Source organism: Diceros bicornis, chromosome 9 (genome assembly GCF_020826845.1).
Source record: "Diceros bicornis minor isolate mBicDic1 chromosome 9, mDicBic1.mat.cur, whole genome shotgun sequence".
In the NCBI taxonomy this organism is placed as follows: domain Eukaryota; kingdom Metazoa; phylum Chordata; class Mammalia; order Perissodactyla; family Rhinocerotidae; genus Diceros; species Diceros bicornis.
This window is the reverse complement of record NC_080748.1, coordinates 4,543,782-4,559,036: the sequence shown is the minus strand read 5'-3', so window position 1 is coordinate 4,559,036 and position 15,255 is coordinate 4,543,782. Positions and strand designations below refer to the sequence as shown.

At 34.2% G+C, this 15,255-nt stretch overlaps 1 protein-coding gene across 2 annotated transcripts in view; it reads right to left on the bottom strand.

Annotated features, from left to right (window-relative positions):
• Positions 1-266: 266 nt before the first annotated feature.
• The window catches only part of ZMYM2 (zinc finger MYM-type containing 2), a 105,563-nt gene continuing 90,574 nt past the window's right edge, over positions 267-15,255 (bottom strand). For both annotated transcript variants that reach the window (XM_058547790.1, XM_058547789.1), the window contains 4 exons: positions 4,360-4,474; positions 3,465-3,716; positions 3,016-3,136; positions 267-1,144 (listed from right to left, as the gene is read on the bottom strand). In XM_058547790.1, coding sequence (XP_058403773.1) covers positions 952-1,144; positions 3,016-3,136; positions 3,465-3,716; positions 4,360-4,474 — 681 coding nt within the window. In that variant the 3' untranslated portion in view covers positions 267-951. The remainder of the gene's footprint in view (positions 1,145-3,015; positions 3,137-3,464; positions 3,717-4,359; positions 4,475-15,255) is intronic.

Here is a 15,255-nt window from a genome sequence, read left to right as displayed (position 1 = left end):
AACATGATCTGTATCCTCGTGTCGGGGGGATCAAATTTCTATAAATGAAGGGAACTTTGGATACTTAATGTTTGGCATAGAAAAGAAAACAGGATTTTATACTCTCAACAGACATTTTTACAAAGAAAATGTCTCGATGTTTTCAACATTCTTCAGATATATATGTGTGTGTGTGTATATATACACACACACACATATATATATATATATATACACACACACACATTTTATTATTGACTGGGGTAATGCAGAAAGCCACAAATAAGAAAAGGACACTAACGTTTTAATAAGGGGCAAAAAAGTTGTTTTCACCAGTATAGATTCACATTACAGTACACCAATATTGACAGCATTCTCTTGTCTATTTTGGTACAGAAGATGGTATCTCTCTACATAATCTTGTAAGGCTTCAGTAACTAAAATGTAAAACAAAACAAACAAACAAAACTCCCAAAAAACAAAACAAAAAACCCAGCCTATTAGTTTACAGTTTATTTAAAAAATTCTGAAAGACACTGCAAGTTCTAAACTTTTAGTAGTGCTACCCATACACACCCATCTGGTCAAGAACCCAGTAAAAGAGTCCCCTTTTCAAGGAAGCTTTGCAACAGTAAAGTTGTGCAATATGGATGTTTCTTACTACAAGAAAAAAAAATTAAACATGGCACATTCTCATTCATATTTTGTAATGTAAAAAGTTACAAACATACCTAATCAAATAAATAATAATAAAAAAAGAATTTGAATGTATTTGTTAAGTATCCTAAAACCACTACATAGAATAATGGCAACTTGCACTCACAGATTATTTACATGGTAATACCCAGTGTGGGTACACTGCTACAAAACTCAAAACAGAAGGAGTAAACTTGAAATGTTTTCCGTAATAAAGATCTAGCAGCATGACTATCTAATGCTGTTTTATCCCGATTGCTTCTGAAACGCTCCTTTTTAGTCTGTGTCTTCATCCAGTTCATAATTGTCTTTATCATAAATATCTTTTACTAAAAGAACCCGTACGAGCATATTTTCCAAGGTATTTCGGTCCAGTGAAGCAGATGTATACCAGACAGGGCTATCTGTAGAACCAGAGCATTCTGGTTGCAAATAAAAAACATCCATTCTCTGATTAAGATTCTGTGGACTTGGGGAGAAAGGAAAAAGTCAATTTCACAGTATATATACAAAATTCCCCAAAACTTTTTCTTCTTTAAGAATAATTCCACTACCACTAACAACATTATGTGGTCAGACTATATGCCCCATTACCTACATTAAATATTCTATCATAAAGATATTTTGAAAGTTAATTTCTGTGATAAAAGATTATTTTCCATCCATAATTTAAATTCTGTATTTCTCTGAATCCAAGAAACTACCAATAGAAACATTTTTTTTTTTTTTTTTGGTGAGGAAGATTGGCCCTGAGCTGACATCTGTGCCAATCTTCCCCTATTTTGTATATGGGACGCCGCCACAGCATGGCTTGATGAGCAGTGTGCAGGTCCGTGCCTGGGATCCAAATTCGAGAACCCCAGGCCTCCGAAGCGGAGTGTGCAAACTTCACCACCACCCTACCAGGCTGGCCCCTAGAAACATTATTTTTAATCATTATTTTAATAGTGCCATAAACGAGTAAAATGCTGCCAATTATAATTTTAAGATGCATCAACTATAACATCCCAGTCAACTGCATCCCATCAGTTATGCATCCCAGTTTCAGAGATAGTAAAATGTGTCTTAGAATTGATGAAATATGGTAGCACATGAAATAAAAATACTTAACAGCATTACCCAATAGAAACTTAATTTTTAAAATACCAACAAGATAATATTGAGATAAGGATTTCCAACTAACAAATAGTTACTACCATTGGAAGATCCTGATACTGTTGCAGCCAAATAGCGCCACCCCAAACCATCCTCAGAAATATTACTATCATCCTATAAATGACATTGTTTTTATGAGTTCTTGAGAGCTAACCTGATAATATATAAAACTGTTTACATAAGAAAATGCATTCTGAGTTCATGCTAACCTTTTGAAAATTACAGAGTGCACTCTTAAAATAACGGACAAGCATAAAATACTTTATGGTCTAAACATTTCACTAATTTAAAATTTTTTAAAATGTCTGTTGGTATCAGATTAAGGGAAAAAGCCGTGGTATAGTTCAAAAGTATGGTATTTTCAGAACACTATTATCTCTCTCAGACCTTCTTAAAGGGCTATTTTCTCTTAAATGGAAGTACTTCATTTTCATCCTCACCTATCTATCCTACCTTTGAACATACCTTTTCATCAGGTGGTGGCAAACTATAGCCTATTAACTTGTTTGTGTAAAGTTTTATTATAACATAATCATTTATATATAGTATATGGCTGCTTTCTGGCTCTAAGAGCAGAATAGAGTAGCTGTAATACTCTATAGCCAAAAAGCCTAAAATATTTACTATCTGACCCTTTACAAAAAAGGTTTGTGCCCCCTGCTTTACAGTCATTGGAATTGCTATAATTTATAAGATGACAATAATAGTAGTAATTTCATTAGAAGAGAGCTATTTCTTAACATATGCTTGAATCCTAAAGCATGAAGTAGAAGCTGGGTATTTTATAAAAATGAGATTAAAAAAGTTATAACTGAATGGACTTAGATATAAATGAGAAGAGAGAGAAATCAGTAAAAAAAATGTCACCTCGGGGCCGGCCCCGTGGTGTAGCAGTTAAGCGCGCACGCTCTGCTGCTGGCAGCCCAGGTTCAGATCCCAGGCACCCACTGATGCACCGCTTGTCAGGCCATGCTGTGGTGGCGTCCCATATAAAGTGGAGGAAGATGGGCACGGACGTTAGCCCAGGGCCAGTCTTCCTCAGCAAAAAGAGGAGGAGTGGCATGGATGTTAGCTCAGGGCTGATCTTCCTCACACACACACACACGAGTCACCTCTTGATAGTGTTAAATTCAAGGTAACTAACTTATACTACCATTTAAAAAATTAAATATCACTAACACTTACCTTTTAGATAAGTAGCATTCAAACATTTTCACAGGACATCTAGAAGGATTGGCTGTATTTTCAATTTGTTCAAATACTGGCTCATCATCTTCATGTTTTCTTTTTCCAGTAGTAATTTTATCTTAAAAAAATATAAATTACATAAACTTCCTAAGACCAATCTTGAAGACAGACAGTACTTTTACTCTATTCACTCCTAGTATCTGCTACACCAAAGAATGGGACTAGGTGTCCTTCAGAGTTCCAAGTTGTGGCTTCTGGTAATTTATAATTTTTCAAACAAAATGAACTGATATGTTTTAAGAAGATATAAGTTGTCTTATTTTATGAAAATGACAGTCCTTAGGTTCTTAACAAGTGACCCAGGTGGCCTTTAGGTGGTCTTTAATAAGGCAAGGTTTGGCTAGCCCTGCCACAGACAATCTCAAAATAAAAACCTGTTACACTACCTTCATTGTCTGTTCCACATAAGGAAGACACTTGGTATCGAAGACATGCTTTGTTTTCCATCGTTAAAGGATTTTTTTTCCAATGCCTAAACACAGTGCCAAAGGAAAGTCTTAAGTGTTGTTCCACTGTTTTCAGGCCAAAATACTTAGTGTTAAAGTAGAACAGGGTGTTCAGAAGAGCTACTGGAGAGTGTGATCCTAGTTGTTTTATCCTCCAGAGATAATCTTCTTCAACTCGAGAAAATATTGACCCTTAAATAGAGAAATATTTTAAAACAATTATAATAAACAAAATAGTTTTCATTTAACCATCTAGAAATAAAGTTAATTCAAGAACAAACCTATTCTAATCCTCCATTCACACTAGGTCAACTGGAATGAATTTCAGAATTACCTATGCAGCTCTCTAACAACACAGAGGCTAGGGAACACACTAGATTAGGGAACTAGCATCTCTGGAGTAAGGGACTAGATGTTTGCTTCTGTTCTTCTGCAGGACAAGCAGACAATGGTTAGAAAGGAATTTAAATCTGTAGAATTCCTGAAAAAAAAAAATAGGTGATTTCCATTCACAAACACATTTTCTTTACACATATAAAACAGAGGTTTCTTAGAGAAATTTACATCAGAATCTCTACCAGAGGGCTTAAGAAATAAACATCTAGTTTCTTCCTCCAGAGAAAGTAGGACACATTTATTACAAAGTTCTTCATAAACACTAGTTATCAACCATATTCATTTCTAGTTCAACAAAAGATGAACAGATGAGTTCATGAATAAGTACTCTGAAAAGTATGCTAATTTAAATTATTTCTTAATTATTTTTAATATACTTTCTGTAAAAATAAAAATTCCAGTAGCAAGTTAGCAACACTTTCATTTAAAAGAGCATTACCATCTGGAAGAATGCTTGGTTGCCAACTTCGGAGTATTTTATTCAATTCTTGCTCAAATGTCTGGTATCCTGGATCAATAAATATGTTGTCTTTTCGATTACTACCACACAAGTACTATAAAAAAAAAGAAATTCTTGAAGGAAAACCAGCTAATTATAAATAGTGAATATATTACTTATACTCTGTATTTCTTAAGAAAAAAATAAAGCTTATGTGTAAGAAAAACAAGCATACTAATATAACACGAGAGATTATTGGCTTTATCTATATATCTAGAAATCATAAAGAATCATGAATTACCAATTAATCCTTTGCTTAAAAAATTCAAAGCTGAAATACACCCAAGAACCTAGAATGTGAGAACTGGATGAGAATCTTCACAAAAAAACAGAGTATCTGGCTCCAGTGTTCACTATATAGTACATGGAGGAAATAAAATTAAAATTTAAAGTAAGAATAATTAAACTATCAATAATTAAAGAAAACTTCTGAATGGTAAGGATGGGATGAAGTGCTCCTTTGTAGCTGTCTGAAGACCTCTTCTAGCATTGGGACTTTGTAAGGCTAATGTTTTTTTCCTTATTGCCTCTCTATTCGTAACTTTCCTGTGAGTCATACAATTTACCAATCTTATTACTATGACAACAGTGCGAGTTGTTAAAAAATGATTTAAACACTAAAGTTTGCAAAGTCTGTCTCCAATGGATTTAAAAATAAAATAATGTAAAAATAAAATGTATGACAACACTAGCACAAAGAATGGGAGGTAAGAATTGGGAATACATCGTTGTAAGGTTCTTACATTATACATGAAGTGCTACAATAATATCTGAAGGTAAATAATGATTAATTGAAGATGCATATTGTAAATCCTAGGGCAACCACTAAAAAAACATTTCAAGAGGCATAAATAATAAACCAATAGTGGAGATAAAATGGAATCACAAAAAAATAACTAATTCAAAAGAAGGCAGAAAAGATCAAGAAAACAAAGAACAGATACAACAAATACAAAACAACCAGCAGGATGATAGATTTTAATCCCATGATAGCAGTAATTATATTAAATGTAAAAGGTTTAAACCAGGGTCAGCAGAGCCTGGAGCCAAATCCCCACTGCCTTTTTTGTAAATAATGTTTTCCTGGAACACAGACATACTTGGCATTTGCATATTGTCCAAGGCTGTTTTCATACCACAATGGCAGAGTTGAGTGCTTGCATAACACAAACAAGTATGGGTGTAAAGCCTAAAACATTTACTATCTGGTCCTTTATTTTTAAAAAGTTTGTTGGTCTAAACACACCAAGACAAAAACAAAAAAAAACAACAAGGCCCAACAACATGCTGCCTACAAGACATCTACTTTAAATATGGAGACACAGATAAGTGAAAAGTAAAAGGATGAAAAAATATATACCACACATACACTAAATAAAAAATTAGACTAGAGTATCATCATCTGAGTTGACCTAATGTTACTCCTACTAGTCAGAAGGAAGATTAGTGAGCATAATTTCAAGATGATAGAAAAAAAATCCCTAACTAATGCCTTTCAAAGAGATTGTCAGTCCAATTGCCTGACAATCAATGAAGTGACAATGTTAGATCCGTCTCCTGCTTTTGGGTTAGTCAGAGGGCAGAAGTTCTAAACATACCATTTCCTAAATTATCTGGAAATCCTCAACATTATGACTGTAGCATTAACTGGTTAAAATACAATACCATGATCCAATTATTTAATGGGACTAGAGATAGTTGTGTTTTTTTTTGTGTGTGAGGAAGATCGGCCCTGAGCTAACATCTGCCAATCCTCCTCTTTTTGCAGAGGAAGACTGGCCCTGGGCTAACATCTGTGCCCATCTTCCTCCACTTTTTATGGGACGCCACCACAGCACGGCTTGCCAAGTGGTGCGTCAGTGCGCGCCTGGGATCCGAACCTGCGAACCCCAGGCCATTGAAGTGGAGCTCACGCACTTAACCGCTTGCGCCACCAGGCTGGCCCCAGAAACAGTTTTTTTAAAGTTGGGTTCCTAGGTTTTTTTAAAATGTAAACTTAGTGCACATTATATAAAACAATCACAAAAATGAAATCCTCATGTTTTGAACAGTAATTTGTATTTTTGTTCTTACCATAAAGCAACATACATAATAAAAAATGAGGGAAATGATCCTGAAATAATTTTCAGCTACGAATCTAACAACAAGGGGAAAATCATTTCCATGGACATTCAGAACCATAACAATAACAAGCCAGAACTATGAAGCTCCCAACACAGCTCTACTCAAAGCAGGTCCTAAATGAAGTGCCACACTCGGTCCTTCTGAAAAGGTTTCCTTAGCAATTCAGGATAAATTAAAAGATCTGCTGCCCTTATTGTTACAGAAGGAATGATAATATGCTTTATTAGTCGTCGTTGTAGTATGAGAAACAATACCATATAATTATTGTTGTTGTTATTTTCCATTAAAGGCAGTCTCAATTTATCAACACCTAATCTGTCCCATCATTAAAGCCTGCAACCAATGGAAATCTGGTGAAGCAAAAAAAAAAGCTGTGGTTTCAGAAGCAGAGCAAAGGAGAAGCCATCAAAGACAGCAGCACCTTATAGGAAGTAACCCTGGAGAAAACACTTTGACAGAACAGGCCTGTCTGAATAGTAGTAATCTTAAAAAATTATCTTCACAGGAAGTCTTTTATTTGAAGAAATAAGTATCCTCTTTCCAGAATATAAATTCCTTTATAAAGGTTCTGGTCTCTCATTTTACTTAGATTGCTTTGGAACAATATTTGAGAGAACTAGAGATCCATAGATAACTTTGGAACCATTGTACAGAACAGCATTAAACAATAAAAATATAGTGGGGTCTACACATATAATTTTAAATTTTCTAGTAGCCACATTAAAAAAAAAAGAAAAGGAGGAAAGAAACAGGTATAATTAACATTTTACTTAATCCAATATATCTAAAACACATAATTTCAACATATAATAATATAAAAATTAATGAGATATTTTATATTTTTTTAAATACAAATTCTTTGAAACTTGTATTTTATACTCAGAGCACGTCTTACTTTGGACCACCTGAAATTCAAGGGCCTTGTTTCTTACAGATTAAAAATGCAAAGCAGCACACTGGTAGATATCTATTTACTTAAGTAGAAATTCCGGTATTGGGATTTGAGAAGTAGAATGAAAATCTCACATAATATAGTTAACAGGTAGTTGGAAAGCAAATATTTTAGAAAATAAAAGACCATGAACATGTTTGTCTGCACATGTACTGTCACCAATATGGGAAATATGTATTGTTTCAAAGAATATTTTGAAAAGCTAGCTAAGCAACAAACCTATTATGTGTAACAATATGCATAACAATTTATAAAATAAATGTTGGCAATATAAGACACTCATAATTTGAGGGCTATTAGATATATTTAAGAGATTCTACTTATAAGTCTCTAAAATTGGTTTTTATTAAATGCTATTTGCATAAAGCTTCATTAAGAACAATGTAAAATAATCCACCATTAATTTAGCTACAAATCTGTAGTTCTGCGCAATAATTTGCTTCAATGATAATATTCCAGCCTTCAGCTGCCTACCTCCAAGAAAGAATACCGAGTATGATCTTTAAAAACGCTTAAAACCTTTTCATGTTTCACCCTGGATAAAAGATGAGATCTAAGCATTTTATCAAGGAATACACGACCTTTGTGACATGACTCTTACTTACTTCATACCCCACCCCACCCCCAAAGCTCTCTACACTTCACATTCTATATTCCAGCCATGCCAAGCAGTTCCTGGAAAACTCTGCCTTTGCATATATTTCTCTCTTCTTGGAAGGCCATTGTTCTTCCCTCATCCTTTCTGCCTAGTAAATTTCTATTATACTTCAAACTGAATTTAAAAGGTCTTCTCTACTGTTCTATTTTCTCACATTACATTCTTAGGTAGAATCGATTAGTCTCAGTTCTGTACCACCAACACACTATACCATGAGTACAGCACTGTTTAAATATTACTTGTCCATATACTTCAAATCCTTGAGCAGAGCATATTATAGTGGCTTTTAAGTCAAACTGCTTAGCGGATTCAAAATTTATGAGCTACTTAACTCTGCTTCTTCATCAAAAAATGGTGATAACAGTAAGGTTGCTAAGAGGATTAAATGACATGTCAAGTACTTAGCACATTGCATGGAAAACAGTAAACAGTCAAAAACTGTAATCTCCAAAGTCTACTCCAATGTTAAATGTTCAGCATAAAATAAGCACTTAACTAACGTTTCCTGAATGAACCAATTAAAGAAGGATTAGCAAAACTCTGAATCCACCACATCACTGCTATGAAAAATAAGGCAAATTTAAGGCCCTTCTCAATCAAAAAAAGATTAAATAAGTTTTAAAATGTTATATGTATTTTAATAGAATTTAATTATCAGAAAACTATTTACATAGAACTCAAATTAACAAGCCATATAAGTGAGTTTACCACATTTTTTAATTTGGTTAATGAAGTTGACACTCTTCTTAAAAAAAAAAAAAAATTCCTCCAGATAAAAGACCCAGTACGTAAAAAAAATAAAAAATAAAAAACCTTGGAAAAAATGTGGGGATAACAAAGAATTACATCTAGAATAAACAAGGAATTCTCACGAACTGACAGGGATAAACAACCCAACAGACAAAGGAATAATTCACAGAAAAGCAAATCTAAATGGCTGATAAACATCAATAGAGCCTCAATCATTTTGGAAAGCAATCTGGTGATATCTTTTAAAATAAAAAATACCTGTTTCTTATGATCCAATAATAAGCTCATAGAAATAAAGGCACCAATTCTTTAGGATAATTATATAAGATTTGAAGGAGAAGGGGAAGAAGGGTGTACACTGTTTTTTTATATCAGCGAAATTTTATAAAACATGCAGTTAAGTCTGTTCCAGCTGACTCAGAGGGACTGTCACAATGTACTGGGAAAGAGAGGGAAGGAAAGTAAGACGCAAGCGTGTATAACATGCTTCCATGTCCTTAGCTGACAAAACTTCTATATCTTTTGCCATGTTCATAAAAAACAGAGAAGCATACACATCTAGCTAAGTGTGATGGGGTAGGGAAGATTAAGGAAAAAGGGTATCCACAATTCCACTTAAATTTCATGTGAGGGGCAGGTGTTTACATATGTAAGACAGTCTATGAAAGAATGATCATGATTGTGGGATCTCATATAATTTTCTTTCTTTCTTCCTCAAACATTTCCATATTATGCGAACATTTAACAATAACCATCATTCCTTATGCAATGAGAAAAAAAATGAGCTATTTTGTTTGTAAAGGAGGGGAAAAAAAAGCTCTGCTCCCCTTTCATATGGTAGTAAATATACATAATTATGTCTACTTTCTCAATACACAATTGAGTATAAGTGAGTACAACTGAGTATAATACAAAAGGCAGAAGTGGCTACCTACTTCCATGTACATTCACAAGATCTAATCCTTACAACTAAAGATGTTATTCCTTCTACAGACATATCTAATAAAAGCACACTTCTTCTTCAACATTATCTTATTTTTATTGTCAGATGTGGACAAAATCAATAGATGAGACCGAAAAATATGCACAATCTTCCAAAAATAGCTTCTGTTTCTGTACACACCCTTGAAGTAACATTAAACAGCAATGATTTCTGGAAAGTTTACTTTATTTATCTTATTTTTATATTGAGTTTTAGGATTATTTTTAAAGCTGCTTATAAATACCACACAGTCTTCTACAAAAATTAAATCAAGTCTCTGAAAATATGTCTGATGATGAGAACAAATAGTAAAACAAGTTTTTTCCAATTGTGGCAAAAATACACAGAACATGAAATTTACCATCTTAACCATTTTTAAGTGTACTGTTCAGTAGTAAAAAAATTTTTTTGAGGAAATATTTTTTTAGTACATAAAGAACCTATTTAAAAAAGGAAGGAAATTCTGACATATGCCACAACATGGATAAACTTTGAGGACATTATGCTAACTGCAATAAGCCAGTCACAAAAAGAGAAATATTGTACGATTTCACTTACATGAGATACCTAGTCAAACTTATAGAGGGTAGAATGGGGAGTTACTGTCTAATGGGTATAGAGTTTCAGTTTTATAAGATGAAAGAGTTATGGAGATGGATGGTGGTGATGTTTCCACAAGATTATGAATGTACTTAATTCCACTGAACTGTACACTTAAAAATAGTTTAAGATAGTAAATTTCATGTTATGTGTAGTTTACCACAATAAAAAACTGGGGGGAAAAATCCTATTTAAAGACATATCTTATAATCATTCATTATGCAAACCAGTTAGCTCTGAAACCTCTAATAGAATTTAGAGTTCTAATATTTAAATAATCCATCCAATAAAAAGCAATCCAGAGATTCAACTTCCTGTAATAGGGTTATGAGGAGATCAGCCAATTCCCTTTACTTAAGGAAAACGAAAATACAACATATAAAAATTTGTGGAATGCAGGTAAACTAGTTCATAGAGGAAACTTTATAGCTTTAAATGCTTTATTAGAAAAGAAGGTCTAAAATCAATGATCTTAAACTGGAAAAAAAGAACAAATTAAGAAAAGAAATAGAGATCAGAGACAAAATAAGAAGAGAAAACAGAAAAATAATAGAGAAAAATCAATGAAACCAAAAGTTGGTTCTCTGAAAAGATCAATAAAATAAAACCAATAAACCTTTAGCTAGATCATCAGTACAGGCAAACTACAATCCTAGCTCCATTGGGCTCAATCTCACTAGCCATTTGTTTTTCACAGCCTGTTAACTGAGAACTGTTTTTTCACATTTATAAGTGGTTACATTTTAAGTTGCTATCTATATAGCTACATAATATCCTAGATTGTTGCCTCTTGGCCTGCAAAGCCTGAATTATTTACTATCTCACCCTTTAAGAAAAAGTTTGCTGATTTCTGAGCTAGACTGTTCAAGAAACAAAAATAAGGCACAAATTACCAATATTAAGAATGAAAGAAGGATAAGCACACCCTACAGACATTAAAAGGACAATAGGTGAGGGGTTGGCCCGGTGGCATAGTGGTTAAGTTTGCATGCTCCGCTTCTGGCGGCCCGGGGTTCGCAGGTTCAGATCTTGGGCGCAAACTAAGCACTGCTCATCAAGCCATGCTGTGGCAGCGTCCCACATAAAGCAGAGGAAGATGGGCATGAATGTTAGCCCAGGGCCAATCTTCCTTAGCAAAAAAGAGGAGGACTGGCAACAGGTGTTAGCTTAGGGCTAATCTTCCTCACACACACAAAAAAAGATAATAAGTGAATATTATCAACTTTAACAAATTTGACAACTTTGATGAAACGCATAAATTTCTCAAAGGACAAAATTGCCAAAACGGACTCAAGAAAAACAGGAAACCTAAATAACCCTACACCAACTAAAGAAATTGATTTTGTAATTTAAACCATGGCCTAACTCTGCCAAGAAAAAAAAAAAAACAACAAAAACCCCAGCACCAAATGGCTTCACTGGTGAATTCTATCAAACATTTAAAGAAATAATACCAAAACTCACAAATTCTTTCAGAAAATAGGAGAAAGGAACACTTCCCAATTCATTTTATGAGTCCAATACTATCCCAATACCAAAGCCAGGGAAAGACAATACTAGAAAACTATGGACTAGTATCCTTCATGAAAATGTGCAAAAAACATTAACAGTAAATTAGCAAATCTAATCAGCAATATATAAAAAGAATAATATGTCATCATCAAATGGAGTCTATTCCAGGTATTCAAGGTTGATTTAACACCTGAAAATTAATTGATATGCCATTATTAATAGAATAAGAGAGAAAAACCATATGATTGTCTAAACAGATGCAGAAAAAGCAGTTGACAAAATTCAATAACATTTATGATAAAAACTCTTAGCAACAAAATAAAAAGTTGTTAGCCAACTAGGGATAGAAGAGAACTTCCTCCACCTGGTAACATGATGCTGTCAAAAAACCTACAGGCAGCATCATAGTTAATGGTGAAAGACCTTCCCCTAAGGATTAGAAATAAGGCAAGGGTTTCTGCTCTCACCACTTCAATTCAAAGTTGTGTGTGTGGTGGGGGAAAGGTCCCTAACCAATGTAATAAGGCAAGAAAAAGAAATCAAAGACATGCAGATTGGAAAAAAAGAAGTAAAACTGTGTTTATTCATAGATGATGTGATTATATATGCAGAAAATTCTAAGAAAAAGAAAAACCTACTACAACTAATAGTGAATTGGTACACACAGAATATAAGATGAACGAATATACAAAAATCAGCTGTGTTTCTACTGTATGATCTCACTCATATGTGGAATATAAACCAACACATGGACAGAGAAAACTGGACTGTGGTTACCCGGGAAGTGGGGGTGGGGGGTGGGGGGTGGGCACAAGGGGTGAAGGGAGTCATATATGGGGTGAAGGACAAACAAAAATGTACAACCCAAAATCTCACAATGTTAGAAACCATTAAAATATCAATAAAAAAAAAAAAAAAAAAAAAAAAAAAAAAAAAAAATCAGCTGTGTTTCTATATGCAAGCAACGCCAGAGGAAACAGCTAACAGAGCAAAAAACATCTGACTTTAGGGCAAGCAACTAGGTAGACTAGAGATGGGTGGGGCAGGGAACCCCCATTTTGTTGTCTTTTATTACTCTTTAAGGTTATATTATCTACATACTAGTTTTTAAGCTCAATGTCCAGCAGAAGCCATTTTTATATGAAATTTCATACAGAACTCCAAAACACATCAAAAAGTAAAGCTGGATTAAAATAACAGAATAAAAGCCCAGAACTCAATCCCTCCTTCCTGCTGAGTTAATTTGGCAGAATCTTAGTGCTCTCTTCAACATTTTAAAAAATGGTTGATCTAGACAGCAGAACTATTTCTAAAATGATGATATAAATGTTCTCTTTTATTTATTTTTTTTAAAGATTTTATTTATTTATTTCTCCCCCCTCCCCCCAAAGCCCCAGTAGATAGTTGTATGTCATAGCTGCACAGCCTTCTAGTTGCTGTATGTGGGACGCGGCCTCAGCATGGCTGGAGAAGCGGTGCATCGGTGCGCACCCGGGATCTGAACCCGGGTTGCCAGCAGCGGAATGTGCGCACTTAACCGCTAAGCCACGGGGCCGGCCCTCTTTTATTTTTTAAAAAGGCACAGAGTTATTCTTTGTGTCCCACCATGTTATATAAGTACACACACATGCACACACACACACACACACACACATACAGACAATAAAAAGCAGCAGAAAACCAGGTCTATAAGTCTACTGTATAATAGTCATGAGAATCGCCCAAGTCAATGAGTGCCTACTATGTGTTCAGCATGGTGCAAGACACAAGAGTAAGACCCAGCTCCTATTTGCTCTTAAGGGGATTTATATGTAATAAATAACTTATTCTGAAACCAGAGGATTGAGATGCTTTCACCTACAGCCAGCATTGTATTTATAAATGCTATTCTTGCTCTTTTTTACTACTAGGTAGAATAAAACAGAAAGGGGAAAAACACACAGGTCTACAAACCCTGAGACAAAACCACTGAGGCCAGATAACGTTTTGCAAATCATAATGTTTTCGATTTTACAGAGGAAACACAGGGCATGTACGTAATTATATAACATTCCTAGAGTCTTCTAGGGAAGGGCCCTATACTTGTTTAGAAACACTAACAATTCTATAGTTAATATTCTATGAATCAAACAACAAGTGTAACAAAGACAACAACAGCTTCACAACTCTTCAAGTCAGTTTTACTGCCAAATGAGTTTTCATGAAAAACTCGAGGGTAAAATCACTAGTTTTCAGAGGTTTGGGATTTTGCTATGGTGAACCTATTATCACCATCTAAACATGAGGCACAAAGTACACGTAAATCTGTCAAAGAAGAATAAGAAAAAGTAAGACCTGCTATATTTCTTTTAGGTTGCTACTGCAAAATATGTGATGGTCCTTGAATACACAGCAATTTACAGTACACAGGACAGTACAATACAGAGTATCATGTGCTACTTCCCCAGTACTGCTTATATAATCATAGGCAAATTTCTATCCTGAAGAGAATGTAAGTGAAATAAAAACTAAGACAATTCCAGTTGTCCTCAGTAATTTGTTTCAGTATCTACCACCTCTTAGCAGCATAACATTAAATTTTAGGCCTATACATAAAACCCTACATAAAAAGATCTCCTTCTATCATTTACCACATTTAAAAATACATAGGATGTGAAGCTAGGATCCTTCGTAGTCTCTGGGCTCAAACCTGTACAATTTGTTCAGAACGAGAAGTTGTTACCCAAAGCTGATCTTCATGTCTATTATGGAAAACAGACTCATGTGAGATTCACAGACATGTGGTTAAAGTTTATCTAAAACCTTTAAAGAATGATCTCCTTTTATAAGATGATTCCAAAGAACTAATGAGTAATTACACTATTTAACAAGTTAGAAACACGTCAGAAGTGTACAATGAAACAGCCCTACTTTTGCAGAGAGAAGAGATTTTTCTGCTTACATGTATATCAGCATGGATCTATATAGTATACATATATAGATCATGCCTCAGAATGTAAATTAACTTATTTGCAATTGTAAGGAGGAAATGATATCATTTTGATTATCATATATATGGTAACAAATATACACCTTTGTCAGTCCTGTTACAAAAGAGTTTTGAGTGGCCTGTCCATAACTCTATTTTTCACATACATTCTTTTTGGTTTTGGTACACAGTTTTGGAGAACTTGAGGATTTCAGAAACATGTCACATTACACCAGAAACACCTAAATACAAAGTAGCTAAGAAAATCCTTTGTAATGTTCTAGTATTTT